Genomic DNA, 16,793 nt, shown 5'->3' with positions numbered 1-16,793 from the left:
TCCCAACCGCCACCCCGGCTATCACGTCAGCCAGCTCAGGCAGGGCTGTTGATACATAGCAGGGAGCCAGGTATATAATCAACAAGCCCACTTGCACCCCTTGCCCCCACTTCACAAGGAGGGACTCCACGCCGTCTATCTGAGGCACAGTGGTCTCCCTTGGACAAAGGCTCTCCCTTATAATGACCGCTACCCCCCCCGCCCCTACCCCGGGTCCTTGGCTGATGGAATGCCTGAAAACCCGGCGGGCAGATGTCTACCAGTGGTACTCCACCTTCTACGCCCAGCCAGGTCTCAGTAATACCGGCCAGGTCCGCGCCCCCCTCCAAGATAAGATCTTGTATGAGGGGGGCCTTATTTACCACGGACCTGGCATTACATAACATCAGCCGATGGTCCCGGGCCGGAGGGTCTAAGTCTCCTGGAAACCGAGTGGAGACCTGAGGACCGGAGCGCCCACAAGCCTGTAAATAGCGTGTGCGTGCTCCCCCAACCTGATATGGTCCTCTGCTCCCGCCATATCTGCCTCTCCCACTGACCGTACTAATTCCTCCCTCCTCCCTCAACCCCCCAACCTTCCCCCCACCCTTTCTACACCGCAACCCCCAGACATGGCTGGTCCTGACCTAAGGGGAACCTCCCCCCTCCCACCCACCCTGGTTCCCCCTAAAAATTTATTAAAACACCCCTGTAAAAAAGCTCTCAAATTGAACATTTACTGTAAATATCCTTTTAAAGAGAACATTAACTGTCAGTTTTAGCCGGTCTAGTCCATGTCTTTAAATGAAATTTCTTTATTTCTTCAGTTCATTTCTTTAGGAAGTAATTCAGATAGCTTACCTTTTTGCTACTCACTAGAATATATTGTTTAAAAAAACCAAGATCCATTTCATTTTATTTTAACTTCTCAAATCATTCAATGTTCTAGGATTGTTATATCTGCATTTTAAAAACCCATGCCCACTAAACAGTAGGACAGCTGCATAGTTGAAACTTCAGCCCTTTTTGTACTGTATATATGGTCCATGTACAATATGTATTAAAGAGATGTGGCTTCAATTACCTTCATGCCTGCAATCTTGACATCATTTTCCTAACACACACACACACAAACACACACACATTTGGATGTCCTGATGGCAGCAAAGCTAGCAGCTGTCTGGATTTTTATTAGCTTATATTAACCAAGTTCATTTCATTTGGCTTCCAAACCCATGTAAAGTGGACTAGGTACTGTTTCTTTTGCTACCATCTGATAATTGCCAGAATTTTTTCAGGCCAGAAATGATAGCCCAATGCTTTTTTAAGGAAAGCTAATATTTGGCTACTTTCTGACCACCAAAGTACAACAGGGCTGAATTTAAAATGTGTATATGGAGTTCTATATAGAATATTCTTTTTTCATTTAAAGGTTACTTACGTGGCATTTGCTCTGCACTGTAGCCATAGTTTTCCTTTCCACTGTGACTCACAGTTTCCAAATTTCTACCTTTTTCTTTCTTCTCTGAAATCTTTCTAGAAAATAAAAATACCTGACATTGGCAACCAAATCATTTACGACATATGTATGAAGAGAATATACTCTCCTCAGGCTTTGAACCTTGCAGCTTATCAAACAAGGTTGATACTGTGTAGGACAAAGATTCTACAGCAAGGTTGGTGCCCCTACCCCCATTTCTGTAATATTCAGCTAAAGCCCTAGACTTAAGCAATTGCTCTAATTTGGAAAAGAGCACTTCATATTTAGTGATTCTCTGTTCTTGCGATTGAGGTTTGTACAAAACAAATATTGGTCAATACCAGACTCACATCTAGCTTTGTTAAGTAAAAAGTAGCAAAACATTTTCCTTTATGGAAAATATAGTTTTATTGAAACCTAAGGAAACAACCAATGAATCTGCTACAATAGGAAATGTATTTCTTTGTCAGGATGTGCATTTGTAAGAAGTTGGCAGAGGTTTAAGGAAAGGCTTAGCCAAATATGAGTTGTATAACTTTAAGGAAACCATTGTGTTCCTTCCTCTCAAAATCTGGAATTCACTTGAAACATTGGTTGGAGTTACTATTGTGAACTTCCACTTAATTTTAATTGTATAACTTTAGGGAGGTTACTGTGTCCCTCCCTCTAAAAATCTGATGCGGAAATCAATCTACATTGACATATTGATTGGAGTTGTTACTGTGAACTTCCACCTAAAGTCCAATGCTCATATCTGTAAATAAATGCAAATGTTGCAAAATAGAACTATGCTGGAGTCTGCCATCTGAAAAACCGTGATGCATATTATAACATTTATATTTTACCCGAACTATGAATAAGGCACTTAAACAGCATCCAGATCCAATGCCTACAGTCAATCAACTGCTGGCGGTTTGTGTTATAGCAGAAAAGTCATTGCAAAACTAGATTTAGCCCAACAGTACCAGCATTTAGTGGCTGGAGTCTCTATGTGTTATTTAAATTCTTTCATTACAATACTCCATTAATACACAGGTTGATTTGGGAGGGGGTGTTACTTTTGCTCTTTGTTAGCTTTTTAAAAAAAATGTATTTTCAAATGTTTGTTTCAGTAAAAAAAATGAAAAAGAAGAAAACTGTATTATTAATCATAATTCTGGGCTAAGCTTTCTTCCTTCCTTTGAGAAAAAAAGAAAGGCTTCAATGCACATGCCTTTAAAAACTAAAATCATTGGAAATCTTCCATAAAGATGTATTAAACATCCAGGATTCTTAATTGTGGTATCTTAATTAATAACAATGAACATTTCTTTCATTTTTAAAGTTGAAAACCCCAGAGCATTCTAACATATCATTTAACTTTCATCTCTGCAAGTGATTAAAACTCATTTTGCTAATTTGGAAACAATTTGTTAGCAAGCATTGCCTTTCAAGAGATTGTTTTCAAAGTTCTTAGAAAAGCACAAGATGTAACCTAATTTGCTTGGCAGTTGCACTCAGTGCACCACCTCCACCTTTCTCAGTTTCAGATCTCTTTCTGTAACAGACATTCTATACTAAAAGCCTGTGGAATAGGAGCATCAGTGCAGTTAGCTACTTAGGTACACAGTGACCTCCTGTGGTATATGTATTAAGTATTAAACATGAAGGCTTTAAAAAGAAAGGCTAGCTACAAAACAGATATTTTCTGAAGCCCTGCATTGAAATTTCTCTTTAGAGCATGTCTGAAAATTATATTCTTTTCCACCATTTTTGAAGAATGCAAAACCTTGTCTTAATTATGATTATGTAAGAAACCATAGCTATCATCAAACACTTTATAATCAGCCAAATAAGGAGCGGTTATTCTTCTGTGATCAGAAGTTGTATTTACATTTTGGGTTGGGGATAAGAACAATAAGTGCAGCCATTTTATGAATTGTCCTATTAAAAGAGCTATTTGTTTCATGAGGTCCCTGAAGCCATTTTATGTGGTCTCAGCATCTGCTTTGTTGGAAACACATAGAGACCCCCACAAAATAATAAAATAAAGCATATGTTTCGGAGATTCATATCAGACCCCCACAAAATAATAAAATAAAGCATATGTTTTGGAGATTTAGGGATGAAAAAAAATATTGTGCCACCAAGAATCTATATTTAGTTTGATCAGGGAAGATGAGAGGGATATGCAATAAAATTGGTTTATAGCATGGGCTGAAATTATCCAAAACTATGTATGATTTTATATCTGTTGCTGATTTAAACATGGTACCTAGACGAAAGATTAGCCATTTTTTCCTCCATATACAGTTCTCTTATAATTTCTCCTTTTTTCTCTTTTGTTCCCCATCTTTTGTTGCCTGTGCTGAACTTTTAAGAACTCAAAAGCTTGCTCACTACTGAGTAACTTTTAATCGGATTAATAATACTGTCCTAACATGGATTATGGCATCTGTCTTCTAGTCAATATGATTTTCAATGGCCACTGACGCATACAAGTTTGTATCATTGCAAAATTTGTGTTCAGGATAAAAGGCAAAAATTAAAACTGGAACAGCTAAGGAGAACTGTCTCAGTTTAGTGGCAACTAGGTGAAGGCAACATCATGAGATCAAAGCATGAGAAAAACTGTTGGGGCACATTTGACCTGTAGTAAAAAAAAAAGGCTTACAAACTCAAAAGATTGAGGGCCATCAACCTTGGGAAATCATACAGATTTCATCTCATTGCTGTTTACTGATATTATCACTTTTCTATGTTGGGTTTTGGTTGTTTGCATTAATGTTAATTATGATCTTAAGCAAACACAAATATATGTTTTAGCATCAATAATGGAACTCAAAGTGATAATCATCTTACCTTAGCTCATTTTGATAGCTGGACTCTGGATAGTTGGACTCTGGAAAAGTAAATGGACAAATTTTAGAATATAGCAAACAAGTATGTTAACTTACAGTACTAGGAAAGAAAAATCTAATGTTTCCATAATACCAATCTCTTTAAAAGAAAGATTGATCCAGCATCTAATGAAATGATTTGCAGTCACAAGTATTTCTTAATTATTTGAACAGACATACTTGTGGGAGGTGGTTGTGGACCTACACTCTCACTGAAATTAAAGCGAACTATCATTGTGCAGGAACCAAGAACATTTCATTCATAAATCATGCATCTAGCACCAAAGTATACATTCTGTCTATTATTGACAAAAAACCCTACTCTCTAATGAAATGCAAATATGAGTTGCAATCTGATTCACCTACACATGGCGTGCAGGGTTTGGTGGATTAGTACCCTAGTCTCCATACTTTCTCCCATATTGCTGTAATCTAATCATTGCCATAGATGCTAGATTGTAATACAAACTGACTTTTGCACTTCAAGTCCACCCCTCAGCTTTGACTACCTGGAAGCTCATTGCTGGCAAGACATAATTCTTTAGCAGAATTAAGAGAGACACAAAACATTTCAAGCACAAGCTGGAAATCTACATATCAGAGAGGGCTCATTCTATTGAGGAAGATATCAACAAACAAATCAATGATAAAGAGAGAGTTGCAGCAGCAATGGAGAATCCCAGTTTGCAAGAGATTGTGGGCTAGTGTGTGCTGGACCCTGACTGACTTGGAATATCTGCCTCCTTTGTATCAACTTCTTTATAACATTACCTTGAATTTATTACTAAAAATTATTTTTAAAGAATCATTTTGAAAGTATCCAATTAATTGCAAACAAGAGTGAGCAGACCTGATCAATCTCAGATGAACTGTATAGAATAAAAAAATAATATTCTCTTTAAGTTGGTATTTCTAAATATAAATAATTTTATTGCCATATGAAAAAGAGATTGGACATCCAGTCTGCAATGGTATAAAGTCTCCTGCTCAAGCAGGGGGATGGACTAGAAAACCTCCAAGGTCCCTTACAATCCTTCTATGTTCTATGAATGTTCTATGAAATTGTGTGAAAGGACAGATCCCTGAAAACCTCAAATTCAGCATTGCAGGAGAACCTCTGTTTGAAATGAATACAATGGCCACATTGTGGGATACTTAGTTCTTAAAAGTGAGGTTCTTTTTTTTCTTCAGATGTTGCTGCTATCCCAGTATAGAATACTAACTAAAACAGGGGTCCCCAACCACTGGGCCGCAGTCTGTTTGAGACCGGGCCATGGGAGAGATGGGCAAGCAAGTTTGCAAAGCTACACTTGTGTGAGCGGAGGCCAAGTGCACACGTGCGAACCTCCATTTGCACAAGCAGAGGGCGCTTGCACTCCTGCATAAAGCTCCACTCTCTGCCCTCTGTTCACACATGTGGAGCTTCACACATATGCTTGCCCATCTCTCCCACGGCCTGGTTTTGGGGAGGCCTGGACTAGAATCTGAACAAAGACTGAGAAGATTTAGTTTTCTTTCTATCTTCAATTATGAAAACTTGGTATCTCTTAAATCAACATATTTCATAGGGTTGTTACTTTACAGAAAAACTGAAGGAGAGAATTTTATTCAGACTGCCTTGAACTGCTGGAATAATGGGCTTTATATCAAATAAATAAAGAAAGAAATAACAGATCTGAAGTAATTTATTCCAATTTATTGAAGGTTTGATGTATAAACAATTACAAGCATTTAAGTGTATTGTTTTGTGAATGCTAATTATCTTTTTTTTCCCCATACAAGTTATCCCTAGCCTGATTTTATCTTGCAGAAAAAATAAAAGCACAGAAACATTTTTTTTTTTCATATAAACAAGCAGGGAATCTGTTTTTGGCACAAAATTAGCAGATTTAGATTTGTCTGTTTGAAATTAAGGTTTAAGATGCAAAGCCAGTTCCAGAAGGCCCACATACCTTTCCTTCTTTTGCAGCAACATATAATAAGGAGAATAATAAGGATCAGAAGGAGTAAAAGAGCAACTGACAACACAACAGCTAAAATTATAGTTCGGATTCGCCAATCTTCATTATCACATCCTACTAAATAAAAATTAAGCAATGTTAAACAGTACAATTAATTAGCATGAACATTCTTAAAATGTTCCTAATTATTTTAATGAGTTCTGTGAAGTCATTCTTAATTTATTTCAATTTTTAATTAGTAATGTTTCTTAGTGCAGATTTCTGGAAATCCCAGATTATTCACCAATTTATTTTCTCTTTCATTACTTTTATTTTTCTTGTACTAGTTTCCAGTTATGATTTGTAGTGAACAAATTAATCATTACTAATTCCAAGTTTTGGACATCTCAAGAAACTGAACTGTATAATGTAACAAAGGTTAATGGGGCTGGAGGAATCGCATGAATGCACTTTGATTTGAGTAACCTGAAACACGTTGTCTAAAAAGCTTCTTGTAAATCTTTTTATGCTTTTTACAATGGTATTTTTTATCATGAATAAAAAGTTTTCTTTATACCTTGGGCTTCTGTCCTTTTTTAGGGAGCATGTATTTTCATGAGAGCTAATTCATCTTTCTCTGTTTAAAAAAATCCGCTGCATCTATATTGTTTTCTGGGTTTCATTACTGTACATGATTTTTTTTAGCATTTATTTGTTTTGGTTGGGCTTGGCAAATCACCCAGAAAACATGTTGATAGCAGCCATATCAATTTGATAAATAAATACTGACAGCATGTGAATTTTCTATATTGTAGCTGATATGCCTCCACTTCAACTTAATCATTAGAAAGACTGTATATTCTCCAGCCTTCACTATATATACTGTATGTCTTTGGAGCAAAACTGGCCTCTCATTGAAAAATGAACGATGTTCCTTAGTAATCAGTTAAATAGTCATTCTTACACTTAATGGCATTTGGTTTTCTTCCAATCTGAGCTGTAGGATCCAAAGAGTGAAACAAAAAAGTCAGTACGGCAGCTGTAGCTCCACAGTCAAAACTCTGTCCTTTTTTTATATGTATCATGCATGTGGCATGTGTAAAAAAAAGGAGTGAAGTATCAGATGTATTAGTCATCTTGATTTTTCTCTCTCTCTTTCTCGCAAACACACACACACACACACACACACACACTGTTATCATTTCTGATTTTGGGATGTGTCATGCAAACTATGGTAAATTGTAGAATATTTATATACAAAACAATTTATTAACTTCCACAAAACCACTGTAATGATAAATATTCATTTAGTATTATACTAAATATTAATATTTAGTAAACCTGTGTGGAAAGTCAGCCTCCCCCCGAGAAAGAATTTTTTGGGGGAATATTAAAAGGCAGAATATTATATTTCCCCAAAGGATCTTAAAGGCAGAACCCACCCAACCGCAATTCTCTCTGCCCCAAACAGAAACCAGGTCTGCAGAAATGCAGATGTGATAATCTTGTCAGAAAAATTGGAGCCAGGAAGCTGGGATTAGAAAGATAAAGATCCCTAGAATCAACAATCCCTCACAAAAATAAATAAATAAATAAATCCAACACTCATCAGCCACAGCCCCAGGGAAGCAGGATATGACCTTTGGGACATAATAGGATTAACCCACCACCGTCAGAATACCAGAAAGGCACACTCAGACTCAGGTCAAAGTTCATGCCACAGGAACAACTCCATACAAAGCCCAAAGGAGGTATAAAAGCCCACCATGCCCTGATACATGTGGTCAGTTTTTCCCAGAGCCATCTTTCTGTCTGGCTCTCCTCTTCAATAAACTGCAACCTTCTTTCTAAAGCAGTCTCCACTTTGTTTATTCCCAGCTTGGACTGGACCCTGATGAAGATTTTTCTCTCAACAATGGGGCTCCAAGCTAACCTCTCCAATGGACTGACCGGTAAGCCCCATCTTGCTGGCAACAGACCCCTTGTGTCTGTCGATGGGTTTCCCAGGCCCTACCCATGTGGAGCAAGGGTTTTAAAGGGAGTTTTGAATTTGAGCTCAAGGGCTGCTTTGGAAAGAAGGTGAGTACCTCTAAATTTTAAAGCCCAGGGGAGCTAGAGAAATGTGTGTATGTCTCTGTGTGTGAGTTAGTAGACCCTTTTTCAAACCACAGCTGGATTTTGCTCCCTCTGGCCTTTCCTAATTGCAGAAAGGATCTGTTCAAGTAAGAGACTCTGGAAAGCATGGGGGTTTGGCCAGAGTGCAGGACCTTTTCTTAAGGAAAAGGGAGAGGCTGTGTTGAAAATGAAATGAAAAAATTAATGAGAGAATCAGATTTGGGCAACTAGCAGAGCCCTGTTCTGGAAAGGAGATACTCTGAAATCACGGTGGATAGAGTCCTCCCAGGCCATTTGCCTGAAAAACCAAGGGGATACCACAGGTTGGAAGGTACCTCCACCTGTTGGGGGCAGTGTATTCCATGGGCGGTGTATTCTGCAGGTTGTGAGAGACCAAGGAGAAATCTTTGTAGTCTCATTATGGACGGTGAGAAAGAGCATGGGAAGCTCAGGATCTAGGATCCCAACAAGGTCTCCTTTAAGGAGGCTAACGGATGCCTGTGGCCGGGACAAATTGCCCGCCCAGATGGGAATGTGTAACAAGCATGCATGCAAATTATGCAGGAGGGGACTCTGCTCAGAGATGAAGTAGGAAAAACCAATTTGGCTAAATAAAGGTACTTAAAAGGAAAATATATATAGGAACAGCTTCTCTCTCTCTCTCTTTCTATGCAACCATGTGATATGTTTAAGATTTGTGCCTTCCCTAATTTGAGGTAACTGAGATTTATGGTGGGAATGACCAGGATGTGTAAAACTAAGAGTTCTGTTTCCTTTTCTGTTCTCTTTTCCTTGTCTTTGTTTGTGTATGTGTGTCAAAGTCTTTGTGTATGAGGTGAATGTAACTGTTGGGCATCTCTAATCCCTAGAGACAAGAATTTTAAAATTCTGCTTAAAATAAGCCACCAAAAGGAAATTACCCTAACTCTGTTTGTCTGGCCAGCAAACAGGGTGAATATGTTTTTCTCTCTCTCTCTGTACTTGTAAGAACAGCCCAAAGTTGTCAGGAGAGAATGTTTTAAGTTCATCTACAGGAAAAGTTTCATTCTTCCATTTTTGTATGTGTTGTAAATGGGTTTTATCTGTCTATCCTTTTTCTGAAACATGAGGTATGTCTAGCTACAAGAGTCTCATGAGGTCAAGTTTGCTTGTGTAGGAAATAACCTTCTTCTTTTTAAGTTACTTTTCTTATCCTATCACTAATCAGTGAAACTACTATGAAACTAATCCTGGAATACATAAGCAGTTATTTTCAATCTCTAATGTGGTATTTTTATCTAAATTGTGCATTGGTAATGCTGGGCAAAATGCTGTCATGATGTTTAAATATTTTGAAAACAGATATAAAAGGTAGACTCTCCTGCCCCTGGCAAATCGCACACATATTAGACTTTTAAAATTATTTGGAATTTTCAGCATTCTCAAGATGACCTGCATCTTCAAGTTGCAAGTCCTTAAGTACTCTTTAACATGTTGCAAATGTTCAATTTCAGAAGTGAGACCTTTCATTTTTTGTTCTCTTACCAGAATCCAGCCTCTCTTTTGTCCTCATCTGTGTTGTCCCCATTTTGTCTGCTTATTTGTTTCTTTAACAACTGCAGTAATGTCTTTTCAAACTCTGCCTGCAAGCTCTCCCCCATCTACTTCTCCATTTCTTATTTTCTGTCTGATCACCAAAGCCACTCCTGGGAGAGTTCACTCAGAAAGGGGGGAGGAGACCTTGTTCCCATATCTTTCAACTCTACACAGATGACCCCCCAACCTTTGGAAGCAGAGCACACTGACCCAGATTCTGCCTCCATCCATTTGAGCCAGGAAATGGGGTTTGAATCCAGCCATCCACTAGAAAGCCACCATACAACCAGAGTGGAACAGATCTTCCCAAGTCCTACCGTCCCTCCCAGATGCCTGTGAAAGCTGCAGAGAAAGGAAGGAATCCTGGAACCATTGGCCCTCACATGAAGCTCAGAAGACAACTGGAAAGACTTTCTTTCCAGTTGTCTTCTTTCTTACCTCATTTGTATTGTAATAAGCCATTTGAATGTATTTATGGAGGGTTGGCATTTGGGAATGGTTGGCACAGCAAGTATTGAACACCTAGGAATTCTGTCTGGTGGGAAGAAAATTTGTCCAGGATGCTTGTATTGCCTGTTTTGTAGCTTTACACACACACACGCACACACACCATTCAGAATCACACTGAGTCTATCCCCTTCACCTACCTCACTAAAGCTCCATACTGGTTCTTGCCCTGTGGCATTAAAGCTTTGCATGCACAACTTCCTGCAAATTCCAAGGGGGAGGGAACCAGGCCTCCTCATCAATTTGCAATTCATATGCTCTCAGTGAGAAGGTAGCAGGAAAGAGATCACCAAAACCCAAGCCCTGAATATGTTGCACTGATGGACTCAGAGTGGGAATCCTAGGGCTCACTGTGTGCAATTTAATAGCCTGGCTTGCACACTGGCTAACCTCAATTGGACATCAAAAACCTGGATGCACTGAGCTAAGAGCTAAGGCAGGCTAAGAAAGCAACCCTTGAAAATGGGCAGCCAGTGGTTATGTACTGAGGAAAAACATGGCTGTGAAGAATTTTGGGAGGTATGTGCAGGCCTGACTGGAACCTCAAAGTGACATCCAACATTTGAAAATAATTGGCACAGAATATTGGACACTATAAATTTATTTTCCATCTAACAGAACTTTTGCCCTGACTTTTAAACCTTTATGGGTTGGAAGCTCCCCTTTTGGGAGCCACTGCAGGAATCTTTTTCTGCTGCCTCCAGTAGTGTCTTCCTTTTTGCATTAAGAGTTTAAAAGCTTGTTTATCAAGTCTTCCTGACCAGATCAATTTTTAATCTTGTGCCAGTAAAAGTGTGTCACTCACACTCTTATGGCACAAAGGAGAGATTGGGGGAAGTCATTCCCCCCCCCCAGAAAGAAATATTTTTGGGACTATTAAAAGGCAGAATATTATATTTCCCCAAAGGATCTTAAAGGCAGAACCCACCCAACCCCAATTCTCTCTGCCCCAAACAGAAACCAGGTCTGCAGAAATGCAGATGTGATAATCTTATCAGAAAGATTGGAGCCAGGAAGCTGGGATTAGAAAGATAAAGATCCCTAGAATCAACAATCCCTCACCAAAAAATAATAATAATCCAACACTCATCAGCCATAGCCCCCAGGGAAGCAGGATATGACCTTTGGGACATAATAGGATTAACCCACCACCATCAGACTCAGGTCAAAGTTCATGCCACAGGAACAACTCCATACAAAGCCCAAAGGAGTTATAAAAGCCCACCACTCCCTGCTACATGTGGTCAGTTTTTCCCAGAGCCATCTTTCTGTCTGGTTCAATAAACTGCAACCTTCTTTCCAAAGCAGTCTCCATTTTGTTTATTCCTGGCTTGGACTGGACCTGATGAAGATTTTTCACAACACCTGCCAACCATATGTGGGAGAAAAATAATATTCTACCTGTTCCTTTTGGTTTCTGAAGACTGTGTTAGACAGAGAAAAGAAACTGACACAGCTTGATGACTTTGGAAGGGAAGGAGACAAATAACAGAAACCAGACTGCTGCTCCCCCCCCCTATGAAAAAAGAGATCTTATATGGCTACCATAAAAAGCACTGCTTATCAGTGCTACTATCAGTAGAAGAGGATGGGCTTTGAACTTTTTAGAAATATAGAATTTAAAGTAACTGGGTCAGTCATTGCCTGTTGTTATTAGATGACACATTTGGGCTGTAAAGGTCACTGTAGGATTTGCTTTGCTTTCTTTATCATTTCTACATATCCTTTCCAAGGACTGAGAACCTATAACTTTGCTTAAGTTTGGGGCTGTTTGGCATTCTTTTGGCCAGAAGACTAGTGATCTTATGCCAATAAAAGATCCTTTATTGCATCTATCGGCAAATGCTTTGAGTCTTAATTTAAAGGGAATATGTTTCCTGCAATACATATTACCCCAAAAGATAAATGTTTTTATTCCACGATGAAGAAACTTGGTATTTTAACCCCATAGTTAAAAGATAAAATGTAAATACAGGTAGTCCTTCACTTACAACCATAAATGAGCCCAAAATTTCTGTTGCTAAGCTAGACAGTTGTTAAGTGACTTTTGCCCCATTTGACAACCTTTCTTGCCACACTTGTTAAGTGAATCACCCCAATTAAGTAACACAGTTGTTAAGTGAATCTGACTTCCTCATTGATTTTACTTGACAGAAGGTCACAAAAGGTGAACACATGATCCCAGGACAGTGCAACCTCCATAAATATGAACCAGTTGCCAGGCATCCAAATTTTAATCATGTGACCATGGGGATGCTGCAATGGTTATAAGTATGAAAAAGGGTCATAAGTCACTTTTTTCACTGCCATTGTAACTTGAAAGAGTCATTAAATGAATGGTTGAAAGTCGAAGACTAACTGTACAGGTGTCCTTGACTTACAACAATGATTGAATGACCAAAATTTCCATTGCTAAGTAAGGCAGACTTTAAGTCAGTTGTGTCTTATTTTATGACCTTTTTTGCCACTGTTGTTAAGTGAATCATGCAATCATTAAGCAAATCTGGCTTCCCTATTTATTTTGGTTTTCAGAAGCTGGCTGGGAAGATTATAAATGATAAATGATCACATGACTCTTGGACAGTGCAACTGTCATAAATACATGCCAGTTGTCAAATGCCCGAATTTTGATCATGTGACCATGGGGATGCGGCAACTGTCATATGTGTGAAAAGTCACTTTTTTCAGTGCAGTTGTAACTTCAAATGATCACTAAATAAATGGTTGTAAGTCAAGGACTACCTGTAAAGCAATCCATTGGATTGGCTTTTTACTCTAAGAAACCCAATTCTCAACAAAGTGTGAAAAGCAATTAAAAACATGAGTCTATTAGCCCACCTTGTGTGCTTGTTGAAGATTTGGCTGCTAAGAAGTAAGGACTGGGAATATGAAGCAACAGGTTCAAAATTGGAATAGCAGTATGCTGAGGCTGTATACCATCATTTACTTAACTTATATGAAGATTATATTATGAGAAATGCTGAACTAGAAGAAATGAAAAGTGGAATTAAAATTACTGGGATAAATTTCAGCAGTTCCTAATATGCTATCACTTTGAAGGATAGAAGTGATGGAATGCTTGTGGAATGTTCTTGTTGAAGATAAAAGAATACAATAGTCCATCTGCTGCTCTGTATTAAAGCAACTAAGATTGTATCAGCAGGTTACAGCAAATCAATACAAAAAAGTGAAAAAGTTGAAGTAGAACTAGAGTCAATTTTTCTCAGTTTAAACTTTCAAACTGTCTGAATGTTTGGGGTAACATTCAAATAGTAACCAATCATGAACTAAAGAGACTTCTGCTACTTGGGAAAAAAGACTGCCAGATTCAAACAGAATATTAATGTGCAGGTATTACATCACACCAACAAAGGTATATTTTGTATACATAATATTATCAATATAATGGTTTTCCTAGTTTAGCATGACTGTAAAATCCAAAAAGCCAAATGAAGAAAAATTTATGCCTTTGAATTTTAGGCTTGGAAAAAATTGCTGAAAATACTGTGGACAATGAGAAGAACAAAAGACTCAATATTTGAAGAAGTAAAACCAGACTGCTCAATGGAAACATTAATAATAAAGCTAAAGTTTGGACATGTAATGCAAGGGCAAGGGTCCTGAGAAGAAACCATGTTGCTTGGAAAAATTGAAGGCAATGGGCAAAGAGCTTGATAGAAGACAAGTCACGAGATACTACCACTGATGACAAGCATGAAGAACACAATGAAGAGAATAATCCTAGCAAATGACAGATAATCCTGCACCATAAAGAGTCACAAATCACTGAATGGCAGCAACAGTGACCACATATTTCTGTATAATATGGCCAATTTCCCTCAGATGTTCCATGAATAATATAACATAACAAATGTTATCTAAAACAATAGCTATCTATTACTTTTCATGAGAATATATCCCCATGACTGAGATAAAAATGAGTTAATTATACTTCCAGTTAGAATAGTGAAAGAACCTTTTTCATATCTTATTCTTAAAATGCCCTTGCAGTGTGGTAAAAAATGAAGATGGAGGCTGCCATGGACAAGCCCAAAAAAATCCTTTTTGCATGGTGGCATTTTACCACATTAATCCAAACGTTTTATTACTATATATTGCCAAAATGGTAATAGGAACATCTTCAAGATCAATCTTTATCAAACTGGTCTCCTCCAAATGCTAGATAAAAGTTCCTGGGGAAAAAAAAGTTGTTTCTATGGTAATTGGAGATGATGAGAACTATTGTCACACAAATTTGGGAGGCAACAGATTGGAGAAGACAATTCCAGGGTTAATTTCACAGTTTACATAGACAAATTGATGCATCTCTAATGAGACTCATAATCCATGAACCTGACAGCACTGAGTAAACCAAATTCTGTATCTTTTGTGGGTACATATTAAGAGTGCATTAAAAATTTCAACAAACATGAACTGCACTGATAAGATATTCACTTACTTGGTGAAAGTTCATACACAGTTAGACAGTGCATTTATGTCAGCTAAACAAGTCAGAGTGCTATTGGCCAATGGGCTCAGAGTTAAGATATTCACTGTATAAGCCATTTTATATCTTACTGTAGTTAAAAGTCTTATTAAGACAAGATAAAAGCATAAATGAGGTTTTCCTATTTGAGATGCATTTTCAATCTGTCTGGATAAACAACTTGAAATCCAAAATAGTTTTTCAGAGTCCCTTGTGAGTTAGCCACACACTGTATATCCTCTATAGGTAATCATTAACTTATGATCATAACTGAACCTTGTAATTATGGTTGTAAGTCATGATGTTTGTAAAATGAATCATCATGAGACAAATCTGATTGTATGACCTTTTTTGGGGTGGTCATAACATGAATGTGGCGGTTGTAAAGCCAACACAGTGGTTATCAAGCAAATCCATTGTTTGGTACAGCCTGGCTTTTTCCAAAAAATGTCATAAATCACAGCTATGTGATATCATAACCTCAAAATCAGGTCGTGAGTAGCTTTTTTGGGTGGGAGGGGTCCTTCATAACCTAAAAGAGTTGGTAGGTGACCAGTCATAACTGAAATTCTATCCATATTTCTTGTCCACATGCTCCTTCATTCCCAGTAGCAGAACAATTAGCGCCTCATCTAGCAGGGTATCAATGTTTTGTTCTGCCCTCCTACAGTTTTGAACAGCAAATAATGTACAGGACATGTACATACTAAAAAGAGAATATATGTTACAGATTTGTGCTTCCATACACAAGCCCTCCCATAATTTGTTCAGAGTCAAAAGGATTTAAAGTACCGGAAAACGAGCGTACCTATATTTTAAGACACTTGCCTTAAAATATAGGTTCTCTCAGTCACATCAAGTGTCTTCGAAGACGGTAGAGGGGGAGTAATTTTACAACGTCAATTTCTACGGTGTTTTAGAAGTGTCAAAAATGTCTTCTTTTATCTTTTTTTTTATCTTTTTAATCCAATTTAAAATGATTAATGAACAATTAACAAAGACATACTTACTTTGTACTGAAAGAAATGCATATCTATAGTCATTGTTCTGGAGGCTACATCTGATTTCTCCAGAATCTGTCAGCTGCACATTATGGATCATCAGCTCTGAAGTAAACCTGTTATCACTTGTGTTAGAACCTTTCTGAGTATATTGCTCATCTGTTTCAATAGTTTGTCCATTACTCAACACGGACAGCTTAGGATTTCCATTGAAAAGCCATATCAAAATTTTCCACCCCTCTGATACTGTGCAGCTAAATTGAGCCACTGAACCTACAACAACTGTTACATTTTGAGGGCCTTCTACGATGGCATAGCCAAAGCCAGGATCTGTAAAGCAAAACAAACGGGAATTAAAATTATACCAAAGTATTTCCTGCTTATATTGCTAGACTTGAACAAGAGGATAGGACTTGATAACATAGGATCAAGGTGTAATATCTAAAGTGTGTGTGAACACTGAGGAATAGTTACAATCCTATTTGAACAAGGAAGATGGAAGAGACACTGATTTGGTAATACAGTGATAATATAGAGAGAAGACAGATGACATACATGAAATGTGAAAGACTTTCTTATCCATGTTAGTAACAAAAACAAGCAATCATTTCACGTTACAAATTTGCCCTGTGCCTCAAGATAATAAAAATCTGGTTGCAGTATGATTAACTAAGGCCGATCATTTACAGGGCAAAGTACATATTGCATAGAAATATCTCCTACAGTGATCTGTTGTTTCTTGCATAGAAAAGGCAAAGTTGTTTTGATTTTAAAGCCCTGGTATTATTTATTTTCTCACACACACACAAATAAACACACACTCAACCCATA

At 37.9% G+C, this 16,793-nt stretch overlaps 1 protein-coding gene across 1 annotated transcript in view; it reads right to left on the bottom strand.

The window, feature by feature from the left end:
- The window catches only part of IGSF5 (immunoglobulin superfamily member 5), a gene marked incomplete at its 5' end in the record, with an annotated part of 21,395 nt that extends 5,103 nt beyond the window's left edge, over nt 1-16,292 (bottom strand). The window contains 5 exon segments of the mRNA XM_029285137.1: nt 6,291-6,413; nt 13,314-13,404; nt 14,952-15,024; nt 15,026-15,038; nt 15,972-16,292. Of these exon segments, the coding sequence (XP_029140970.1) occupies nt 6,291-6,413; nt 13,314-13,404; nt 14,952-15,024; nt 15,026-15,038; nt 15,972-16,292 (621 nt within the window).
- Between the last annotated feature and the right edge of the window lie 501 nt (nt 16,293-16,793).

Source organism: Protobothrops mucrosquamatus, unplaced genomic scaffold (assembly GCF_001527695.2).
Source record: "Protobothrops mucrosquamatus isolate PMUCROS unplaced genomic scaffold, P.Mucros_1.0 scaffold1331, whole genome shotgun sequence".
NCBI lineage: Eukaryota > Metazoa > Chordata > Lepidosauria > Squamata > Viperidae > Protobothrops > Protobothrops mucrosquamatus.
The sequence above is the reverse complement of the archived record's forward strand: the minus strand, read 5'-3'. Positions and strand labels throughout refer to the sequence as shown.